Source organism: Neopelma chrysocephalum, unplaced genomic scaffold, assembly GCF_003984885.1.
Source record: "Neopelma chrysocephalum unplaced genomic scaffold, ASM398488v2 Primary Assembly neopelma1_194, whole genome shotgun sequence".
Lineage (NCBI taxonomy): Eukaryota > Metazoa > Chordata > Aves > Passeriformes > Pipridae > Neopelma > Neopelma chrysocephalum.
The window spans coordinates 381,147-405,644 of record NW_020897856.1 but is presented as its reverse complement, the minus strand read 5'-3'; the positions used below and the strand labels follow the sequence as shown (position 1 = coordinate 405,644).

General features: G+C 44.1%; 1 protein-coding gene across 2 annotated transcripts; it reads right to left on the bottom strand.

Annotated features, from left to right (window-relative positions):
- Window positions 1–6,391: 6,391 nt before the first annotated feature.
- On the bottom strand, window positions 6,392–23,980 carry NINJ1 (ninjurin 1). Of its 2 annotated transcripts, none has more exons than XM_027702735.1 (4): window positions 23,804–23,980; window positions 14,470–14,704; window positions 9,493–9,654; window positions 6,392–8,015 (listed from the first exon to the last, which is right to left on the bottom strand). In XM_027702735.1, exons 1-3 carry the CDS (start codon window positions 23,873–23,875, stop codon window positions 9,500–9,502), a joined length of 462 nt encoding a protein of 153 aa, XP_027558536.1. In that variant the 5' UTR covers window positions 23,876–23,980; the 3' UTR covers window positions 6,392–8,015; window positions 9,493–9,499. The 2 variants fall into 2 exon arrangements, with proteins under 2 accessions (XP_027558536.1, XP_027558538.1); XM_027702737.1 differs by having other exon boundaries at window positions 14,470–14,699; window positions 23,804–23,963.
- Between the last annotated feature and the right edge of the window lie 518 nt (window positions 23,981–24,498).

Sequence of the window (24,498 nt, the reverse complement as noted above, 5' to 3'; positions counted from 1 at the left end):
AAACCAAATGGGTTGTCTTTAAGACCGGAACAGGACTAAGCCTACTCTGCTAGGTCATCTCCTCCCACACAGCCGAGAAGACTGCTGGGAGAAGCTCCTGGTTTTATTATTTTTTAATTTCTTAATGCCCTCTGCTGCCTCGACGATTTGATGAATTATTTTCAAGGAGTGGTGGATTTGAATGTGCAGGGTTATCAAAGATGTGAGTCATATGTATGAAAACATATCATCAGTTTTCTTTTAAGCGTCCCCACTGCCCTGCAGTAACCAAATACACTTTCAGCAGAACCTGTTCTCATGTGGTTTGACAAAATCATATTGCAGAACAAGGACCAGCTTTTGATCATTTTTTAGGTGCTTTTTAGAAATAAATTGTAAAATGGTGCATCATCCATCATCATGGCTGGGCTTTGTGAATGAAGATTTGGGAAGGGCTCTACCCACATTTGTTACAAGCGTGTCGGTGGCTAAAAAGGCCAATACGAGACAGGCATGTCCGGTTGCAAAAGGCACAGCAGAAAGACTCCTTAGGTGGTAAATTCTGCAAGGTTCGATTCTTTCTGCGTTGTCTTTTCTCCTCAAGGGTGATCCTGGTGCTTTCTCAAAAGCATCAACAGCGTTATAGATGGTCTGTCTCCAGACCTCCCGATTGGAGGCGCCAGAGTAGACCAGTTGTGTTGATCAATATGCCCGAGGCTGAGATGTTGTTTCAGGGAGTCCTTGTATCTTCTCTTCGGGGCTCCTCTCTTGCGGCAGCTGGTGGCAAGTTCACCATAAAGCAGGATCTTAGGGAGGGGGTGGTTGGTCCTTCATCCTGGAGACGTGCCCTGCCCAGCACAGCTGTGTTCTCAGTAACATGGCCTCAATACTTGTGACTGCTGCCTGTTCCAGAACAGATGTATTGGTCACATAATCTGACCAGTGGATGTTTAGGATTGTACGGAGGCAGCGTTGATGGAAGCACTCTAGGAGTCGCAGGTGGTGGCGGTAGATGACCCATGATTCAGATCCCTATAAGAGAGTAGACAGCACTATGGCTCTGTAAACACTGATCTTGGTACTTTTCTTCAGGTGTTTATTTTGCCAAACTCTTTTATGGAGTTTTCTGAAAGCACTATATGCCTTCGCTAACCTGTTGTCTATCTCCCCGTCAATCTTACCATCCGAGGAGATGAGGCTGCCTAAGTAATTAAACTGTTGGACTGATTTGAGTTCTGATTGGCCGATGGTGATGTGGGGATGATGGAGGACTTCCTGAGGTGCAGGTTGATGGAGAACTTCTGTCTTCTTTAAACTGACTTCCAGCCCAAAGAGCTCAGCAGCCTCAGCAAAGCAGGATGTTAAACGCTGCAGAGCTGCTTCTGTGTGAGCAACAAGGGCAGCGTCATCAGCATAGAGCAGCTCCTGGACAAGTGATTTAAGGTCTTGGTGTGGGCCTTCAGTCGCCTTGGGTTGAAAAGGCTTCCATCAGTACGATATCGAATGTAGATACCGTCCTGATCATCAAGGTCTGCCGTGGCCCTTTGGAGCATCCTGCTGAAAAAGACTGTGAATAGGGTAGGAGCGAGAACTCAGCCTTGTTTCACACCATTCTTTATTAGAAAAGGCTCAGAAAGTGCATCACCATATCTGACTTGACCATGCTGATCCTCATGGAGTGAGATGATAATTTTAAGGAACTTGGGGGAACAACCTAAAGGTTCCAAAATCTGCCATTGACCTTTTCTGCTCACAGTATCAAAGGCCTTGGTGAGATCAACAAAGGTTACATAGAGACCTTTGTTCTGTTCCCTACACTTCTCTTGCAGTTGTCTGAGAACAAATCCCATGTCTGTGGTGCTCCTGTTGGCTCTGCAACCACACTGACTTTCAGGTAGAATTCCTTCTGCTATGGTGGATATTAGTCTGTTCAAGAGTATTCTTGCCAGGATTTTGCCAGCAATGGAGAGCAGAGTAATACCACGGTAATTTGAGCAGTCTGATTTAATTTCTTTCTTCTTATACAAAGTGATGATGACTGCATCACAAAGGTCTGATGGTAGTTGGCCTAGTTCCCAACAGCACACCACAAACTAGTGAAATTTAGCATGGAGTGCAAGGCCCCCATGTTTCCAGACTTCAGGTGGAATTCCATCAACCCCAGCTGCCTTGCTGATTTTCCCCTGCTGTATGGCCTTAAGGGTTTCTCCTAAAGTGGGGGCAGCATCCAATTCATTCTTCACCGGTTGTTGTGTGATGGACTGAATTGCTGAGTCTTGGACTACACGGTTGGTACTGAAAAGGGTCTGAAAGTGTTCAGACCATCAATTCATAATGGAGGTTTTAGCTGTGAGAAGCGTTTGACCATCTGTGCTGAGTACGTTCTTCACGTCCTGTCCTGTCCTGACTGGCCCAAGGGCTACTGCATGGGCAATCTCCTGTTTAATCTGTTTGAAGGCTTGTTGTTGTTCAGGTCCCCACTGGAAAATGGTGCATAAATTGGTACCAAATACAGCTTTTCCCGAATCAGATAAAACTTACAGTGGCAACCTCTCTGGTAAGTTAGAAAATCAGCTGAGCTTAATGTCTGGATTCTGTCACTCATTTGTGAGAACTCTTTTGTAAATACTTGAATGATCAAGATTATCATGTTGCATCTTCTTCAAGCAATAAAAGAGCACCCAAGCTTTTTGGGTGACACGTAGTGACAAGCCCGTGCCCTGGACCCAAGGGGATGAGTGCAGTGCACTGGTACTTTTGGTACTGGGCAGGGAGCCCCAGTCAAGCAGCATCTACACCAAAGAGTGGCTGGCAGGGCCCAGTGTGACTTGCAGGAAGACACAGAATTAGAGAATCATTAAGGCTGGAAAAGACCTCCAAGATCAAGCCCCATCTTTGACCGATCACCACGTTGTCAGCTAAAGCACAGCATTAAGTGCCATTTCCAGTCATTTCTTCCAGGGATGGAGACTTCACCACGTCCCTGGATGGCTCTTTCCAATGCCTGACCACCCTTTCCATGAAGAAATTCCTCCTGATGTCCAACCTGACCCTCCCCTGGCACAATTTGAGGCCGTTTCCCCTCATCCTGTCCCTTGTTCCCTGGGAGAAGAGCCTGACCCCCCCAGCTTCCCCCTCCTGTCAGAGAGCTGGAGAGAGTGAGAAGGTCCTGCCTGAGCCTCCTTTTCTCCAGGCTGAGCCCCCCCAGCTCCCTCAGCTGCTCCTGATGCTCCAGACCCTTCCCCAGCTCCCTTCCCTTCTCTGGACACGCTCCAGCTCCTCAATGTCCTTCCTGTAGTGAGGGTCCCAAAACTGCCCCCGGGATTTGAGGTGTGGCCTCACCAGTGCCCAGCACAGGGGGACAGTCACTGCCCTGGGCCTGCTGCCACACTAATGCTGGCATAGCCCAGGTGCCCTTGGCCTTCTTGCCCACCTGGGCACACCTGGGCTCACATTCAGCCGCTGTCACCAGCACCCCCAGGGCCTTTTCCAGCCTTTCCAGCTGCTTTTCCCCATGCCTGGAGCTGCAGGGGGCTGTTGTGACCCAAGTGCAGGACGTGGTACTTGGCCTTGCTGACCCTCATACAACTGGCCTCAGCCCATGGATCCAGCCTCTCCAGATCCCTCTGCAGAGCCTTCCTGCCCTCCAGCAGTGTTGTCTGCCAACTTACTGAGGGTAAAGCAGTCATTAGAAGAAATTAAAACACCTTCTGAATGGCAGTTGAGCTGAAAACAGTAACCAGGATGATGCTTTCTGCTTCAGCCCATTTTGTGTAAGACTCAGCAGCAGAATAAGCTCCAGCAGTGACCTGGTTTAAAAGACAAACACTTAAAAAGTCAGTTCCAGTAAATATAGTTGTTGTCACCTGCTTCAGTAAGTACAGCTACGCTGAAAATCTCAGCCCAGGCAGTTGTGGATGCTGAAGAGACTAATGAGAAGCACCATGTGCAATGCTCACCCTGCCCAGCAGCTTATGAAACAGGAGCAAACGGCTGACCTGGCATGAACCACTCCCCACACAGCCTGGAAAATTCATCTCACTTCATTATTGATGACCTCTTTTTAAGGGAAGTATTTGCCTCCAACCAAGAACTCTGGAGAAGCACAGCAAACCAAAGAACAAGTCAAACCCGTGGATTTGTTTGCCTCCCCTCAGAGATTCTCACCAGGATTTTAAAGCAGCACCTGACTTAAAAGAATAATGATCCCTTGATTAAATTATTTATATTTGAAACCAACTTGCAGATGCTTTTGTTTGCTAAAAAATACATGAGCTCTGAAGGCTTCAGAGACTTAAAATACAGATTGCGTGCCTGGGGGTGTTTTGCAAATCTTAATCACAATAAAAGACAGGGGAATAAACCAGCAGCCTTTTTATATAAAAAGGACATCCAGTGGCAAGTTGAATGGTGCTGGTGCCCACACAGCCTCAGAGGCCAATGGATGGCTCTCAGATGAGGTTTTTGTATGTTTAGAATCAGAAGAAGAGACCAGGCTCTCTCTGTTGTGATGCTTCAGTCCCACTTGCAGGAGGTCAGGAAGCAGAAGGATTCCTGACAGGTTTTTGTTGTGGTTCTGAGCCTGGCTCTGGCAGACTCCAAGTGAACAGGCACCCATCCCCTCACTGCACAGCTCCAAATCCAGCTCTTGGCATCCCACAAGCTTCAAGTATTTTTTTCTTTCATTCTAACAATTCCAGAACCTCTGTCTTGCCAAGTCCACTGGAATCTGCAGCTGAGAAGCTGCAGTTGAGAACTGCCTGGTGAGTGTTCCCTGCCCTGCTGCTCTGGATTCTGTTAACTCCAAAGGCTGCCAGGTGATGGGATACACAAGCCTTGGTAGTTTGTGTTGGACAACAGCTCAGCAGGGCAGATGCTCTAAGAACAACTATTACATTTTTCAGGAGAAACCCACTGAAACCTTCTTTGCTGAGTGACCTGAATAATTATGGTCCAATAAAGAGGAGAATAAAATGGAAAAAGTCCAGGTATGTCTGTACTGTACCCCTGCACTGCTTCTAAGTGTTTCACTGCAAGACAAACATGATCATGCTCATAAGAGGCGATTCTCCCCTTCTACTCTGCCTTCATGAGACTCCACCTGGAGCCTCATGAGTCCAGGTCTGGAGGCCTCAGCAAAAGAAAGACGTTGTGCTCTTGGAGTAAGTCCAGAGGAGGCCACGAAGGTGCTCTGAGGGCTGGAGCCCCTCTGCTCTGGAGCCAGGCTGGGAGAGCTGGGGGGGGTTCACCTGGAGAAGAGAAGGCTCCAGGGAGACCTGAGAGACCCTTCCAATGCCTAAAGGGGCTCCAGGAGAGCTGGAGAGGGACTTGGGACAAGGGATGGAGGGACAGGACAAGGGGGAATGGCTTCCCACTGCCAGAGGGCAGGGTTAGATGGGATGTTGGGAAGGAATTCTTCCCTGTGAGGGTGGGCAGGCCCTGGCACAGGTTGCCCAGAGAAGCTGTGGCTGCCCCTGGATCCCTGGAAGTGTCCAAGGCCAGGTTGGACAGGGCTTGGAGCAACTGGGCTAGTGGAAGGTGTCCCTGCCCGTGGCAGGAAGTGAATGAGATGAGCTTTAGGGTCCCTTCCAACCCAAACCATCCTGTGATTCCATGACAGGACAGGGCTGTGGCAGTAAGAAGCATGATCAAAAGTGGGCCCAATCCCCCAGAGTATGAAGCCAGCAAACATCAGCAGAGCCTGGGTGTCTGTCTGCACCTGCCCTTGGGGTGGCAAGGACAACTCAATAAATGAGAGGATGAACTAAGTGCCAGAAAGACTTTTCTTCCTGCTTTTACGTCTTGATTAAAAAACTAGAAGGATGCAAATCTGGCAATGAAAAATATCTAATAATCATACTTAAGAGTGACTTTTGGACAGGTTATGTATTTAGGACAGCACAAAGCAACAACACACCTAGCTTAGGTACAAAGTTTCTTGTACAGAACAGAGGCAGCTGCCCCCGGAGAGCCTCTCCAGCCAAATCAGATGTGCAGATAGGCAAAATATTCCAGGGAGAAGAATGCTGAAAGTAGAAAAGGTGATACAGTCAAGAATCTTATCAACATTACTGCCCAGTGTTGAGCTACAGATAAATTTCATACTGGAAGGGCTCTGCCTACAGTCACTTATTTCCTTCAAAAGAAAGGTTTTCAGACTTTCAGCACTGCTCTGTGGGCAGTGAATTCTCTGCACTGCAGCATCAACAGTGTGGCAGCACAAGGAGGGATAAACAGTCCTTCAACAGTTGGCTGGTTTGTAAAAACATTAATACAGGAAATTGTTCTAAATGCCTCATTCAGAACTTGTTCTGAGCTATTTTAAACTGGTACAGCACACACAATTAAACCATTGACTGCCAGATGCTGGTTAAATACATGTTACAATGGAAATGAAGCAACAAAAGACAAATTAAAATATCAAAAATAATTCCATTACTCATCACACAAGTTTCTGATTTGTTTTCTGTTAGCAATTCTTACAGAACATGTACATGATGATCTTGTACATCAATGAGCCTTGAGACATAACCAAAGAGAAATGTGAGCAATAAAAACTGTAAATGAAATGAACACATGGAAGTCAAACTTCTATTCCCACGAGCAAGGGAGCATTTGAAAATTAATGGTAAGGAAATGGATTAGTACAAATCTGCATCTACACATAAGTGCAACCTAGAAAACTTGGATTTTTCTGATTGCAGATGAAATAAAATGACTGAAATGTTTTCGTTGTAACTCACACCATTACTAGCAATAGTGTATTTAGAAAAAGTATCAGTCCCTGAGCCAGCAGGTAAGAACTAGAAGATATTTCTCTCTCTATATATATACTTAAAAATAAAAATTTAAAAATTACTTATGCTTTCAGCCATAAATTCATAAGAGTAACAAAACTGCAGCAATCAATGATGGGAAGAGGGAAAATTCAGCCATAGAGAGACAAACTTCTTTCATTTTGCCATTTGAATTGCTGACAGGCACTTGGGACCAGTTTACAGGTACAATTCACCCTCGATCCTCCAGTTTTCCAGTTGAGCCTAGAAAAGGTGCTGCTTCTAACAGGGTTTCCAGAAATTTGATATAAGAAAGAAGTTTTTTACAATGAGGGTGGTGAGGCCCTGGCACAGGTTGCCCAGAGAACTTGTGGCTGCCCCTGGATCCCTGGAAGTGTCCAAGGCCAGGTTGGACAGGGATTGGAGCAACCTGGGCTAGTGGAAGGTGTCCCTGCCCATGGCAGGGGAGCTGGAACAACATAATCTTCAAGGTCCCATCCACCCCGAACCATTCTGTGATTCCATGAAATACATATAATGCACAGAATACAGGGAACAGCAGTTCATAGTAAGAAACTATTAACAATTAGGTTATTTGTGTGTCTGTGCACGAAGGACAGGAAACTTTAAGTGTGTCCAGAGATGAAGAAACAAGACAAATGAGTACCTGTGAGCAAAACTGGACAAAAGAGAGCTGATTGTTTCTGTTTGTCTCGTCTTTCCTTTAGCTAGAGTAGAATAAAAAAGGAAAACGAGGCACAGTTACCTTTGCACTCTGCAAAGAAGGAGCATTGCTGGGCTACAGAGTACATGGGCTTGGTGCCAAGCTGTGAAATAAAGGACAACGTGGCCATGCCAGAATCCAAGGCCTGACATTTCTTACCACGGTGGAAATGAAAAATTTCCACAAAAACCAAAGGCACATAAAAAGAAAAGTCCTGTGAAGTGCTACCAGATGATATTTCCTTGCTTGATGAGCTTATGTCACTTCTCTGAAAAAGAATGAGTTCCTACGGAGATTGAAATGCCAGTATTGCAGAAAAGCACTGTCCTTGGGGCAAAATCAACCTTTTCCTAGATTCCAAACAGTTTAAATATTAACACAAGGGAAAATTTTAGGTACACAAACGTATTGGTTGTTGGAAACTTGAGAAGGCTGCTCAGTGTGTCCAGCTCCTTCAGATAACTTTGTCTTCCCCACTGTGTCCAGGTGTAACTGGCTCGAGTGCAAATGGCATCTGGAACGAATGCTCCAGGTCTCTGTAATACAAAGACACTGAGATATTAGTGATACAGGAATTATAACAAATGACACATTTACTTTAAAGGGGGGATTGAGTTTCTGTGGAAAAGAGAGTATAATACTAAAGGTGAGGTCAGAAAATGGTGGCCACCCACTTCTCTCAGGGTTTTGAGGAGACTGAAAACCACTCATTTTTTTCAAGTTACATTCAGATGATCAGGTGTTTTCAGCAAGGGCAATGTGTACAGATGAGCAAACAACAGCTGCCATGTTCCAAAGCAATACAGAACTTTTACATTTAACAAGTTTGGAGCAAAAAGACACACAGGTCCCAGACACCACATTTGACTGTTTTATTAGGGACCTGCATGTCTGAGAGCATGAAGGCAGGAGCCCACAGCTGGTGGTTCGGTACATAGGAAAACTTGCTTTACACATCCTCTGGTCTTGCCTCTACCTGAGTTTACATAAACCAGCTACTGTTTCTTCTTTACTGAGGCACTGAACTGTGTTTCATGCTCTCGTGACAATCGCAGAGAAGTTGCAGCAATGTTTCTCATTTAACCTGGCTTTCTAGCTAGGCACTTCACAATGCCAGTCATGATTAAGCCACAAAACCCTTTGGGTTGACAGTTTGTGGAGAGCAGAAGGAATAGTAGAGCAGAAGCTCCAACACAAATGCTGTCAAGAGCACCTCCTTGCCAGCCGGTGCCAGCTAAGCAGCCAGGCATGGCACAAAACCACTGCTATTTCCTTATGCCTATTTCAGATTCTCGTCTCTGTCTCTGTTCCTGGCTATTCTGTGTGTTTTGCCCTGTGAAGGCAGCTAAAATTCCAATAATTCTTCATTCAGCTCTCTTGGCTTGGCCAGTGCAATTCTGGGGTTAGTGCTTCAGCTGACGGTGAAGGTAGAGCAACAACCTTGTTCTAAATGGTCACGTGTAAAGTGACAGGGCTCATTTTTGGGGGCCGAGTCTCCCTCAAAGCAGAGCCCAGCCCTTGGGAGGACAGAGCAGCCACAGTATGTGCAGAGGAACTGAGGGCTCCAGGACATGCAGTGTTACATGTCAGACTTAACAGCCCTGGTTACTTGGAAACAGATTAAGTCTTCAGTGCTCAGGACAGACTGGATGCAAACCTGCCTTAAAGAAAGGAGAGGCATTTGGAGAAAGTCAAACAACACTTTTTCCCTTATTGTCTTAGTCAGCAGTGAGGAAAAGGAGTGGCTAAGGCAGGGCAATTCTCACACTTCCTATCCTGGCACATGCAAGGGGCCCCTGACAGGGTGAGGTTGCCATCAACTTTTGAACTCCACATTTACAAACACTCTCATAATTTACCAGTTCCCAGCTGCTTCTGCATTAATCTGAAGCGAACTCAGTTACCTGCAGGGACTAGAACTGTATAGATAAGGTCTAAAGCCATGCCCCAGTTTGCCCTGCATTCCTGGATGCCATGCCCTGCTACCTTATGGTGCAGGGAGACCACACTCACCTGGTACTTATTGTTTTGGTGCTGAATCAGCAATTGGTTTCTGCACTCCAAAGGCAGTGATAAAAATATTCACAACTACTATAATGAATACTAGTCCAGTTGCAAGGTTGTTGAGGAAATCCAGCTTTCCATGTTTTGCAGGGTTGTTAAGGTCATATTTTACTTCAAAGAGAGAGGAGAAAAAAAAAGTTAAGTGAGATGAATATTTCAAAATCCGGAATAAAAGTCTTCATACTGATGTAGTTCAAGGATTTCTCTTATGCTGAGCTATTTGCATCAGTCATATTTAAAAGGGAAGTCAGATATTCTGCAGTGTCAGTAAAAATGCTAAGGGGAAGGTCTGTAACCACAAGGAGCCTATTAACTTCCAGTAATTAGCATCTAATCTCTGTGGAGGCACACAGGAAGTAATGGATGCACTAACATTACTAGGAATCTTCTGAGCTCTTGATCTTTTGAAGCCTAGCTTTGTTGCAGACTTTAAGCATTTAAAAATTATTTCAGTCTTGAACACATGAAGTTTTGAAGCCCTGACAGGATGAAGCTAAATTTCCCACCATTGAAATGCTACAAATGTCTTTACCACTGCTGGATTTTTTTTCTGTGCTGGTGCCCTTCCCCAGCTTGTACTCCCTTGTACTCTCTGCTTTTGCCCTGGCTCTGTTTTTAGAAAGCAAGGGCTCTCTATCTGTTAAAGAGGGAGATGTTGGAGCAGTGTAGCTGCAGCCCTTCCTACAGAGAGCATCAGCTGTGTAAACATTTTCCTTTGTTTCTTCCAGTTGCTTTTTGCTTGAACTTCTAATGGGAGTGAGGGAGGATCACACAAGGGAGATAGCATTAATTTAGTGTAAATTTTGATTCCAGGCCTTGTGAAAACATACAAATTAGTTACACTGGGCTGATAATAGGCTTGGTACAGGACAGTGAGAAGTCTGGGGTGCTTGCCTGATGTCTTAGAATCATTAAGGCTGGAAAAGACCTCCAAGATCATCAAGTCCAAACTTTGCCCAAACAGCAAACAGCCACTAAAACATCATGTGAATACCCAAGATTTTCCAGTGCCACTGTTCCCTTGCAGTAAAGGTTCTGCAGCTCAGACACTCAGCTACATTTCTTTGATGCTGGTAGAATGAGTGAAGAGGAATCCTGGAACAAGTTTTGGGAATGGTTTTTGCATAGGTCACTGGAGCTTGTGTCTGCAAGAGAAAGTTTACACCTGACAAGTTTTTTGCAGCAACATAAATAAAACTTAGAGCTCCTTCTGACAGGCACATACACAGATGTGCAGCTTATATGACTCTACTGCACGAGATCAGCTTTGTTATTTGTGTGACCCAACGACCTTGCCAACACTGCAGAGCTAAAGCACAGACCCCCTTGCTTGTGGCAGCAGTTGAGTGGTGGCAAACGCACTCATGATGCTGAAGTACTAAAAGTCAGGTTCATCTGGTGTCCCTAATTTGGAAGTCTAATGCTTGTTCTGGTTTTAAGGAATTCTGGGCACCTGTTCAAGTCCTGTCTGCTAAAGCAGCGTAGTCAAACATCACAGGCCAGGCGAAGCAGTGAAGAACAGTGTGGGGGAACTGTGTGAGAAGCTCCTGCACACCTGTGTAGGCATGAAATCATTTAGCCTCAGTAGTACCTCAACCTTAAAGTGAGTTTACATGTCTGTAAAGCATCTGGAGGTACAGGGATGTTTGCATCCCACCAGGACCTCGAAGGACTCTAGTAACTGCCATGTGAATGAAGCAGAATAAATGAAATGGAAAAATTAATTCTGAAATGTGGAAAAAAAGGCATTTCAGATGGTTGGTTTAAAAAGAAGAGGTAATAATGGCCTAACCTGTCATGCAAGTTAAAAGAAATCATGCTGAAAGGCAAGCTGACACTTTCAGAGCTGTTCCATTGTCCAAAGGAGGGTCAGGGAAGACAAGTAATGCTTGCTAGTTTAGGAAGAGCTCTAAATTTTGAACCAGAATTGCAGTAATCCTATCTTCGTAATTACAGTGCTTAAAATGAGGGTGTTTGTGAAAATGTTCTTAAGAACAGTTATTCTTTAAGTATTTTATTATAGTGGGATTAGATTACTATGATTTCATGCTACTGAAACTATTTCAAGACATTCTTTGCTTTTCTTCCAAAAAGTTAAGATCACCAAATCACTTTCAAGGACAAGTTTGCTGAACATTTCTCACATTGTTTTTGTAAAAGGCTCTTTTGAAGGAGGAAAAGCTTTTAATCCCCAGTAGAAACTGTGAGAACTAGTAGCCCCCAGGATAAAACCTGTCTCAAGGAAAGAAACTGGACGGTGGCACAGACTTCTGTTTGGAGATTGCAGAGACAGAATTTCGTGGTTGGGCAGAAAGACAAACTGTTCCTGTAGGCCAAAACTCCCAAGTATACATTGGGAAAAGCAAGTTCTCACTCTGATGCCTGTATCTTTGTACTTTCATGTCCTATTTCCTCTCTTCCTCTCTTCCTATCCTTTGACCTCAGCAGGACAACACTGTTCCAAGAGGGTGTCACCACAAGCCGAGGGCTTTGTCACTCTCAATGTGACAAAGATAAAACTGGCAGCATTTAAGCCATTTTGGCAATGTCTTGCAGAAACAAGCACTGAAAAGCAATAGTTCAGCACATACTGAGAAACTGTTGCCCAACAAAAAGAGAGAGAACTTGTTTACAGCCTCAAAGCCTGCTGAAACAACCACCAGGGAGATGCCTTGAGGAACATGCACGTATTTTGCTAATTTTTCCATGACTCTCTTCCCACCTCTCCCAGTATCAACAGGTTGTTTTTTTCCAGTCCCTTTCTGGAATCTCCTCTGAGCCAAGACCTGGATTTTGCTCTTGCACCAACCCTACCAAATGCAGAGACAGCTGTATTCTCTCTCTTTTGTAAGAAAGAAAAAAGCTACATCAGCTACTTATCAATATTACAAGACGTGTATCCTGGATCCCCAGGAACTTTCTCCTTGAACAGAACCTTGTTTTTTCAGCTGTGATCAAAAAAGCAGAACACTGAAGGACTGACAGGGATGCCAAAGGTGGCACCCATGTGTGTGATCTCTGGCTTTTCATTTACATTGGGTTTATTGTAATCATTAAGGTAAAGATGTGAAAAAGGTTATGAGAAGAAATGATCACATAACACCAGCAGAAGGGATCCACAGCTGTTTCCTTCCAGTGGAGATGTCATTTATTTCAGTGAACAGTGTGGTTCAACATTTCCTCTGATTTCCATAGGAATCTTTGCCTGACTCTCCAAAGGGATAGTCTGGGGCTTTGGGTGCTGCTCATTCACGTCACAGATTTTCAGCAACTCTGCAAAGTGCCACTGGATTCTTTTTGCATTTGGCCTCACAAGAGCATGGGGGAAAATACCACAGTAGGTTAAGACAGCAAGGAAAGGTACTGAAGGCTTGTTTAAGGTCAAAACAGAAAACCCAGTTTTCCAGAATAGTGCTATGTCTCCACTCTTGGTGGAGTTTCAGTTGGGTTTTTTTGGGTAATTCATGATCACTCAGCAATGACATTGTTTTAGAAATAAGGTTGTTTCTACAGCTACTTAGATCAATATTCTGCCTGACAGAATAAGGCAGAGGGTACAGGACATAAGTGTGCTACTAATTTGGCAATACTAACTTAAAATACCTAATTTTTAGTGATAAATACTGTGTCTTGTGCCTCACAATGTTGTACCTGTTAATATCGAATGTCTATTTTTGAGAACAGCAAAAACACTGCATTGAAATTCTAGGACTGTGAAGGTCTGTAATTCAACAAACAAGACAGAAAGGGGAGAAGGGGAAGGCAGGGAGCAGGGAACTAATTCTACAGCTGCCTAATTCAATGTGCCCAAAGCACACATTAACACAACTCCTACTTGAACTCATCCTCTTGAAGTGATTTCCAGCATATGTTAATGGTATCGCATCACATTTCTTAGGCAGAAAGTAAAAAGGGTTTCCCAGGCAAGTTCCAGGATTATACTCACACTGTATTTTGATGTCATGTGTCATTTCAAATTTTGGACTGAAGTCACTATGACTTCATGTGGATAATAGATGTGATATGCTCTACGGGTGAAACGCTGCTCCAAGTAACCTATTTTTCTTTTTAATTTTAATTTCAGCTTAACATGGATTTGAAAACCAGCAATAACGAGTATATTTCTACCAGTCCCCACTTAAGAGATTTGGGATCTCTAGCTGGGGAATGGTAGATGCAGTTTGATTGCAGAAACACGGCCAAGCTGAAGACAACGTGCCACACCAACACGAAGATGGACATTTTGACTTTCACTTCTCTTTCAGAGTTCCGTATTCACAGTAAATTTTTTTGATATGACTGATATGGAAGAAACATATTTCAGTCATAAGATTAAGTAACAGGTCTTGCTGGAAACAGTATTATGAAACTGGGCAGGCTGCATGATCCTCTCTGGCCTACTGATGTTTCTTTTATGATATTTCATCATTTTCCTTCCTCCTCAGGCTTTCTGCTGAGAAAAACATTCATACTCTGGGAAATAAGAACGCTGATAAAAATTGAAGACTCCACATAAATCTGCCCTTCCTGCCTTTGTTGCACTATTTCTATGGTTTCAAGAGAAAATCAATATTTTTGGATATTTCAGAAAAATTTCTTCACTTGAAAGAGTTGTCAAGCATTTGAACAGGCTGCTCAGGGAAGTGGTCGAGTCACCATCCCCAGAGATAACTAAAAGATGTGTAGTTGTGGTGTTCATGTACATGGATTAGCAGTGAACATGGCAGGGCAGAGTTAACTTCTGGACTCGATGTTCTTAGGGGTCTTTTCCAACCTAAATGATTCTATGATTCTAACTTTAATCAGTTCTGAGGTAAAGACTTCCAAATACAACAGCTTTTTAAAGTAAATGCTGTGTCTGACACCATCTCATAGGCTGTACCCTGTGAGAAAAACACATCAATGGTTCTTGCTGTGGCCACCTACCAAGGAATATCAGGAGCACTCCCACCATAATTTGCAGTGTGAGTGACAGACTGATGAGAACGATGAGGGGGATGTAGAAGTTGAAAGAAGGTCCTTGCTCCATCACAGCTTTCAGCTGGGACGCGTTGGCCATGAGCAGGGCAATGTCCAACATGCTCTCGGCCGCGCTCTTCTTGTTGGCGTAGTGGTTGATGTTGAGGGGCCCGTTCCTTTGGAAGAACTGCAACCTTCTGCGCTGAAATTGGGAGAGAAGAATGATTATTCACATCTCTCTTAACTGGTGGTGAGTGAGAAATCCCTTGGCCCACCCACTAATTTCTGTGATCACATGGACAGCTGTTACCACCGTCTCCCAGCTGAGAGGAGAGCAGAAAGCAGGGCCTGCCTGTACTGCTCTTTGGCAGGGACACGTTTTCCAGCTTGCCTATAGGATCAGTCTAAACAGTGGGAAAAGGAAAGATCGGAAAAGCTGAAAAGTTTTCACTGACAAAAAGTTGGGAGGGAAAAAACACTGTAATACGATCCAGCAAACAACAGATTGTTGGGACTAATTCACTCCTGAAGGCACACTTAAAAATACAGATTTATTAAATTCACTTTCTCTCATCACACATCTAAAAAGTTCCTTCATTACTCACAAGTCTTATTTTGAGGATTGATGTGGAAGTTGGCCACTGTGTGAGCTTTGCTTGCCCTCTTTTTCCTGCTGCTCCTTCCTCCTCCGTGCCACCGTCCAGGGCCATCCACATACAGATGTTTTTCCACTTTACTATCATATGATCCGTGGTTGCCAAGAACTGCCCAGCAACAAGGGAATCTTTTTCCATTTTCACATCAGATGGTTTTGGTGTTTTTGGGGTTTTTTTTGTTTTTTGTTTTGTTGTTGTTTGTTTTGTTTGGGTTTTTGTTCGTTAGTTTGAAGTTGCTCTGCAAGCAAACAGGAAAATAAAAACCTACTGCAGGGCAAACCCAGGGCTAGTTAACCAGCAGGATAAATAAATGTTTCCTGATGATGGCTCATGGGACTCAACTTGAAATTTGACAGCTTGTCTCCCAGAGGTGCCTATTTCTCCATGGATTAGATGCATCTTAGGGTGACTAGGGTAGACTGCTGCCTGACTCCATGGGGAAGGAAGAGGAGCTGATTCTCGATCCTGCAATCTCTGAATAGGGCAGGAACTTCATTCTCTCTGCTCTTACTTCCAGATTTTATTTTCAAAAATAATAGCCAAATATATGAAGAGTAAGCTCATTCTAGCTGACTTCTTCAAACCTGCTTCTTAGAGACCTTTTTACTGGCCAAATGTGTTCCCGCTTGCCAGAAAATCCTGTGAGGGAAGTCTGGCTTTGAAGGTTAGTTCAAATGTAGAAGACGCCCTCTAATTACTCTTCTCAGCAGCACTAAAAACGATCACATTTCCAACTCCAAAGCCAGGCTTGCCACAGTCCAGACCTAAAAGCCTCCTTTTAAATAGGGCAAATATTGATGTACACATTGCCAGTTTTCCAGGGCATTTAAACACCAAACTTGACCTATTTTCACCAGACATGCTGTAATTCACCATAAGCCTAAATATTTGACTGAGTGTAAATCGACATGGGGCAGCAGCAAATGTTTGCTCTGTAAAGGGAAGCAGCCATGTAATCGCAGCTCCACGCAGAGGTTTCTTCACTCAGATCAAGCTCCTGGGTAGAAAATGGCTCTGAGACAGATACCAGCTTCAGTCAGGAAGAACTCGATAATTATTTGGTTTTGTCTAAATCCTACAATCCAAAAATGAAATTTGGCTAGGGAATCTGTCCCACATTTGCCACCCTTTTTTCTCCTCCAGAAGAGCCTCCTATTTACACCCCCCTGCTCCATTATACCATGACAGCATTTGGATGCTTCAGAAAAAATACCATAATTCCTGCATATCATCCACCAGAAGCACTAAACCAGGTGCAGATGTTCAAGTTTCCCTCAGGGAAAGAAAACAGCATTGAATATATGCTGGCAGGACTCAACAGAAAAATCCAGACTAACATTTTTCACTGTTCACTGTGCAGGAAAAACACACACATTTAGCTCTTAGCTACCTGATGCAGCAGAGTAAGAGGGGATGAGGAATTATGTGTGTAACATCAGAATTCCAGTTCTGGGCAGGGATTATAAAAGACTGTTCTCAGTACACTACAGAATTAATTTCTATTTTGTCACAAGTTCATAATAGAGGAGAATTTTCCTGTGTCTAGGCACTAATTAACTCCTTCTTGCCAAAAATACTGACTTTGAAATCTCTATTGGGTCTGCAAGGCTGCAGTGTGTCACAGAGGCACAAACCACCAGGGCATATGTGAATCAGCTCTTAATCCTGATGGAAGGGGACTGCAGTGAAAATATGATGACTGGTTTCTTTGTTTTCCCCCCATGTAGGAATGTGAACATGTTTGATGTGTTTTATCCATACAAGAGAGTAAATAGTCTGGGTGACATCTCCCTTTCAGTCACATCTGTGACTCTATGATGTAAGGCAGTTTCTACATAAACAACAGAACACAGTATTTTCTTTTCCCTGAGGAAATGTACTGCTGCACTTTCAGGACCTTGCTGTTGGCTAGTTTTCCATATGGTGGAAACAGCAGGCTCTGGTGTTTGAACTGCAAAGGTCTGAGCCACTTCTGGGCTCCAATAAATGGAGACTTTTCAAGGTAGGGAGCTGCTAAGGCAAACTAAGGAAAAATCTTCTTATTCCTGGAATGACAACTCAGCTATTAACTGTGTTCAGAATCTGAAAGCTGGCATTTTACTCGGTTAAGAGGCTTTCAGCTTCCATTCCTGAAAGCCGACCAGTTCAACATCAGAACCAGGCATATGCAGAAGTGAAATGTCAGAGCTTTTTCTCGGCCTGTCATCTTGCCTTCACCAGGAAAAAGGACCAGTAATCAGGAAAGCCCCAGAAACAGTCACTTCCCTTCTCCTGACCGAGGAATGGGACCTCCTGACCCATGCTGGGAAACCATGAAACAAAACAAACGAAAAAGCAAATTAGCCTTGCCTGCTGGGAGCAAGCTGAAGGTCACTGCCAAAGGTATTGAAAGTGATGCAGCCAGTACTACAGAGGCAGTTTTTAAGATCAGACTACGTGTTCCACAGCAATATATAGACAGGCAATGAAAGAAGAGCTGCCGCCTTAACCTCAGGATAATGACAGTTGTGCACGACAGAAATTACATGGGAACTTTGTGATGTGGCTTTATGGTTTCAGTGAGATTCCAAGCATGTAGCAGCACATGCAGCCCTCAGCACCAAACAACACCTACTGATCACCTGCAGGGAAAGTGGAATGTCTGGAGATTTTCTGGGATGCAGGTAAAGCGAGGCTTTTCCCGCAGGTGCCACTTGGCAAAAGAGCAGCATGTATTCCACGTGACCTGCTTCAGTCTCAGTGTAATCAAAACACCTCATTACACACATTCAGTATTCAAATTACCCGGTGCAGACAAGCTGAGCCCTTCAGTTGGTGTCTCCAAGGGAATCTGAGCGAAAACAGAGCCAGAGTGCAGACGAGCCACGTGCAGCTGGAACTGCCTTCCCTGCAGTCCCAGCCTGCCCTCGGGTGCCCCGTGCCACCAAGCTTCAGCCTCTGAGCACAACCACCCCACCAGTGTTGGTCTGTGCATGGTTCCACAAAGGAGAGCAGTGAAAAGCTTCCCTCTCTTGCTCTATCTGTGACTGGAAGAATCCTGTGGAAGAGCTAATTTTCCCAGTGACACAGTGCTGTCCCCACAGACAGTACCTCTCTGGGTCTGTTTGCTTGTCCAGAGCACTGCGCTCTGCAAGGATAAAGCTACGATGCCGCATCAGAAACTGGCACTTTTTTGGCTCTGTAGGACCAAATCTTCTCCTCCAAGACTGCATGGCACGGGGTTTACAGTCTCACTGTGTTGGCACAGACTTTGCCACTGCTTTGCTTCACTCCTCATTTCAATGGTGCACCCAGAAGAACTGAGTGCTTTCAAAATACAGAAAGGATTTAACTGTTACATTTTTAAAAAAATAAATAAAAGTGGTTCTGAGGCAAATGTCCTCAGGTGCTGAGTTTCATGAATCAGGGCTGTGACCCACCTGGTGACTCAACAGGAAGGAAACAGCGCTGAAAATGGAAACATTTGAAAACAAATAATAAAGTATCTTAGCTAAATACAGTAACTGTTATAGTAAGCATTACAGCATTAAATCCTTGCTTGTGACAAAATTTATGCAGTCGTTTGTTCAACAGTCTCTATCAAACACTAGTGACTGTTGAAGGGGTCAAACCCACATGCTGAAAGTCTGACAAAAAAAAAAAAAGAAAAAGAAAGGAAAGCCCAAAAGTTATTTGTTTTTCTTGTCCAACTTCCTAAAATGTGCCTCTCAATCTGTCCAGAGAAGACAAGGTGGGGTTTTGGATCTGCCAGTCTTCTGTAATCCACAGAGAAAAAAAAAACACTGGAGAAAACGACATTTATTTTGCAATTGTATTTAGAACTTATGTTTGTTTCTGTCTCTCTGCCCTATGAATGCAGAAGGAAAGAAAGCATTTGGATTTTGTGTACAGGGTTTTAGGATTCATTCCTTCTCTTCTGGTGTATTCCTAGGTACTTCAGTCAGCTTCTCCCACCACATATGAGATCCCTTAAAGACATTGTTCTAAGAAAATCTAAAAAAACCCAACCCCAAAACAAAAATTAAAGCCTCACAAAAACTGTAAAAGGCAAGTATTGCTTGAACCAATAGGACCTTGAAATCGCCAGTTCAAGAGTCAGATCTGTTATGGACACTGAATGTCCTGTTCTTGTTCGGAAGTCAAGAGACATTTGCAGTAGCACAAGATTGGTTCCTGTTTCCTTCTGAAATCCCACTAGCAAAGCAGTATTTTGCAGTTAGCAAGGTGAAGAATGAATACTTAGAACCAAAACCTGCGAAGTACAAGCCAGAAATACAACCTGGGTTGCTTTAATTTTAATTTGCAATTTGTAATTGCAGCTACTTAAGATCAGCTGGGGCTGCAGGACCCAGAGCTCAACACGTTTTGCATGTCAGGCCCAGAGTCTCATGTCTGGGTTCTGAAAACACACAAATACTTTTTTTAATATTGCTTCAGTACTAGCACTCAACACTTCCATGGTATTCTAACTTTCAACCATTATGCAGTAGAATGTCTTTATTAAATACAAGAGAGCCACAGTTTTGCGTGGGATAATTGGAGAAATATTGCTGATTATTAATTTTATGTTCCAAACAAGGTTTCCAATAACTTTGCTTCTGATTAATAACACCTTCCTGAAGCTGTCAGAAAGTTCTCTGCCTTCAGTTACATTTAATCTTGAATACAGTTTATATTTACTCTGGAATAGTCTTCATTGTCTTTGGCCTGCTCTAACCCTTCATGCCCTCTAATCCTTTCTCTTTTGGGTTAGTGATTACTGCAATTTTATGGGAAAACAGCCTCCATTTGAACTGAGGCTGGACCAGCATGACCTCTGGGTTTGCAATGCCATGGAGCAAGCTTCCTGAAAACCTCATGTTCAGGGACAAATCTGAATTTTAAAACAATGGAAACTTGCTATGTAATCGTGAGCTGTGCAGAGCTAAAGCAGAGTCATTCTGATGTGTTTTGCAACAGTCTTCCCAATCAGAACTGTTTAAAAGATGCTAAATTTTTTTCTTTGTTTAAGAAGCAATTTGCTAAGGTTTTGAAGTATTCATCTTTAAGAGAAGTACCACATGGCAAACTTTTCCAGATCTTTGAGGTGAAATTTCATGTTCAGAAAAAATTCCAGTTAAATCAAAAAAGAGAAGGATCAGACATAAAAGGAATAATGCAGGACTAAAACAGCACAATTTCAGATCTTCCATTTTTTTCTGAGATCAACCCTAAAGTTACAAAACTGCACTAGTAACTTTATACTAATACTTAATAATCCTCATAGATGTGGGATTTCTGTCCACATTTCCATCACCTACACACTGAAATTGCAAAGGGCCATATGTGGCCACGCTGAAGTCAGACTTCCCCTCCATCTCAGAGATCTTGCTGATCTAAGAAAAACAGGGAAGATATTCTAAAAAGAAAAAAATTATTCTCCCACCAAAAATAATTTAAGCCATATCAGTCAAGTAATGGATGATTAGATCCTTTGTACACCTCCTCAGAAGATATTTCATGTTTTTTTGCCCTCAGTAAAACATTATATCACTTGTTCAGCTTAGCACTGACTCAGAGAGAAAAAACCCTACCTCTGGCTCTGGACTGAATCATCAGTTCCATTTCCTATGCAAATTCCACCTTGAGGAAAGGGGGAAGATGTCTATCCAAGATGTCAATTCAAGTTTAACACTAACTAGTTCATGAGACTTCTGCAATCACATCTTGGGATGGTGTGGGTGGAGGCAAATAAAAGGAAAAAGGGAAAAACTCAACCTGTGTTCATATATCACAGACATCATGATTTTCTAACAGCTTCAAAACCCCGTGCTTAAGAAAAATCACTTCTTACACAAAAAGAAAATGCAAATATGACTACAGGAAATAAAAAAAAAGTGGCAATCATGCTGACTCCTGAGAGCTAAAAAAGTTAATATTAAAAAAAAGAAAAGTACAGTCTGCTGATGTTTTCCTAAAGCTGTACTGGTTCCAGGATCCAGTTAGAATATTTCTCACTAATATTCATTAAATGACTTAAATATAACCAGCACACCCCATGACTAACTTTGTGAAATGAAGGAGTAACTTAAACTTGTTCCCACAGCTATTTTAAAGAAGTTTGTTCCTGTAGATTTTTTTTCTGCCTTGCATTATTACTGCTCATTCCAGTCATTTGGTCTTACAGTACTATTTCTCACAACTGGGCTGTGGGCTGCCTATTTTGTGTGGTTAAAACACTATTTGTTTAGTCTGGCTACTTAAAAAACAGGCAAACAAAAACTTATCACCAACAGCATCAATATTTGCAGTATATCAAATATTCCAAATTCAGTTTGATATGAGTAATGCTCTAGAACATGCCATTTCAGACTATATGCAGTAAAATAATTTCAAGTTCCTACAGGTTGGTTACTTGCAGTATGATGCCAAGAAACTGCCATGTACCAAATTACTTCGGAATTACTATACAGACTTGAATACGTTTTTAGGAATGACATGATTAAAGCTGTTCATTTCTACTACCCAATTCTTGTTCACCTCTTGCATAGCTCTCCTTTAACTCCTACATCAAGAATGTCCTGTTATCTTGGAAACACTGAACTAGATTTTACAACACGGTGGATTAGAGTGTTTCAATATGGACCGTGAGCAAGGAGAGCAACTAGAGGAAGATGGAAAAACAGTTACAATCTGTATTTGTATGAACAGATCCTTTGCAGAAGAGGCAGACACTTCTGCCAGCTCTAATTACACACATTAGTCAGTGAGGTGTGCCAGGCCAGCCCAGCCTCAGAAACAAGGAATTTCTTGCTTCTAAAAGCTTGACAGCTGCTAAAAAAGTCATCCAAGTTAATGATGGAGTTAAAATCAACCACATCAAACCACTGTGTGACCACTCATTCAGAACTACAGAGGGCTCAACTGGTCTTTTTTCAATAATTTGAGTGCTTTAATTGCTTTGCAGGTAAGACAACTACACCTGCATTTTGTGTCAGCTCTTCTGCAGGAGGAGGCAGTGGTTTGTGGTGAAGATGTACAGGAGAATCTGTTTTGAGGAGAGGACAAGTGCTGGGGTGGGCAAGGAGCAAACCAGGGTGGCCCATGTTGTGGTGGTTGTGACCATTTCTAAAAGAAGACACACACTTTTGACTCCAAGATTTAGGCACCTGCAGATGGTCTCTCCAGGTTTACTTGGCTGCTGAGCTGGGCTGTTCTTTTGTTTGTGTGAATTGTGAACTTTGGCAGATTTTTTAAGGTATCTCCTATTCATAGATTGGTTTTTGAGAAATCTGCCCCCGTCTGTTTTACCTCGCATGTACTCTGTGTGTGTGAGAAAATTAAAAAAGTTTCTATAAAGTTCTCTGAAGTGCCACTGTATACATTTAAAACAATATAATACCATGTCTCACTGCTTATTCTTTATATGGCATTCACAGAGAACTTGAGTTTTGATGGGAAAGACATAACAAAATGATGATTGCTTGAAACCCAAGATGAAGTAAAACAGGAAAGTTTCAGAAAAATTCTTGGAGCAGACCATACTGAAAAAAAAACACCCTATCACGAGTACTTGTGATGTAATCACAACACTGTGTCACCAAAATGAGAGGATTGCTGAGAAGTCAGAGGCTTAGAGGAAACCACTCCAGGCCAGCAGTTTGACCTGTATATCCCAGCCCTGATTCACTTCAGGTAGGATTTCCAGGATTTATTAAAACCAGATTATTAGTTTTCTTGGTATGATATTCATGACTCCAAGGGGTTGTCAGGGACAGAGGGAGGAAGGACAGATGTGCTACACAATGAGCCCAGTCTGTCTGTAACCACAAAGTTTTACCAGTGACACGGAAGGTTGTTTAGTACAACGGTTTCTATGTGGCAGAGCCTTAGGTTGGAATAAGAGCTGCCTGTAGAGTTTAGTCCTTTCCAAAACAAGATAAAAGATGCTCTTTTACTAGTCTGGTTTTCCAGATAAGTAGCATGCTCAGCAAACATCCTTCACACATAAACAGAATATGGGATGAATGCTTTCCAGCGAGGATCTCCGGTCATGTTTTGACTACATGGAGTACTCTTTAATATTCTTGTTTTTACTTGAATTACTGTACGGAAAATTAAATTAAATAAATACAGGCCCAACCCCCTCAACAACTCCTCCTACTTTTGTAATCGCTTATTGCTGTGTGGATAGCCCGGAGTAACTTTCACCATCCTTTCCCAAGTCACCTGGGGGGACAAACCCCTCCAGGTGCGGCCAGCTCCGGGCAGATTCCAGGATGTCCAGGGAGGACACCTGGGACCTTGGGGGTTACAGACACCCGGGGGGGACAGACACCTGGGACCTGGGGGGGACAGACACCCCGGACCCTGGGGGGACAGACACCCGGGACCTCGGGCCGGCAGGTGTCGGAGCAGGGGCTCTGCCCGCCAGGGCCGGCGGGGACGTTCCGCTCAGCCCTGTCTTGGCAAGTGGGCCCCGAGCAGCGGCCTCCCTACACAAACAGCGCCGAATCCACGGCAGACACGGCAAAACACAGTAACAACCGAGAAGCACCAATGGATCACCGGGGCTCCCCTCCCGCCCGGCCCCGCGGGACTCCCGCAGCCTCAGGGCGGGCACGGCCGCGGGTCCCCCCGCGCTCGGCCCCGTTCCCGGCCCTCACCCTCTCGGCAGCCGCCGGCTCCGCGCCCTCCGCCTGCCCATTCAGCTCGTGGGTCTCGCTGCCCGAGTCCATGGCCGGTCCCTCCTGTCCGGGCGGGCCCGCCGGCTGCGGGGAGAAAGTTTCCAGGGAGGCAGCGGCTCCCGGAGCCGGACTGGTCTCCCCGCACACCGCCCGGGGAGGATCCCGCTGGAGGGGCCGCCTCCTCTCCCTCAATCCCTCCCCTCCCTTCCTCTCTTCTCCCTCCCTCTCTCGCCGCCGGCGGGATTTCCGAGCAGGAGGAGCCGGGCCAGCGCCCAGGGGCCCCGTGGGTGAAGGTTCTGCATCCCCGGGCCCCGCACGGTGAGCAGGGCTGAAGGTTCTGCATCCCCGGGCCCCGCATGGTCGCCGGCGATGAAGCCCAGCCGGGCCGGGGTTGAGCCCCAGTTTCCAGTGTTGGCCGTGTGTAGTGTTGTGGTCTATTGGTGATCGGTAGCGGATGCAAGTGGCTCATTTCAGTGATCTCTGTCCTGATGAATTGGAAGGCTGGGGTTTGATTTTAAGAGAACTTCCATCAGTGTTTTAGGGTTTCAGTTTCACTACTTTATTTTTTTCTTCTCATTATCCTATATATTTTTTCTCCCCAGGCTTATTTTCCCACCTGTGCTGCGGCAAAATATGCATATAAAAACAATTAACATACAGGTTTGATGGTGATG

Excerpts from the sequence above, each read along its gene's own strand:
- NINJ1 (XM_027702735.1), bottom strand. The coding sequence starts at position 23,875 with ATGGACTCGGGCAGCGAGACCCACGAGCTGAATGGGCAGGCGGAGGGC. Across the intron at positions 14,705-23,803 it reads AGCCGGCGGCTGCCGAGAGG|CGCAGAAGGTTGCAGTTCTT; the intron begins GTGAGGGCCGGG and ends TCCCAATTTCAG. Across the intron at positions 9,655-14,469 it reads AGTGCTCCTGATATTCCTTG|TAAAATATGACCTTAACAAC; the intron begins GTAGGTGGCCAC and ends CTCTCTTTGAAG.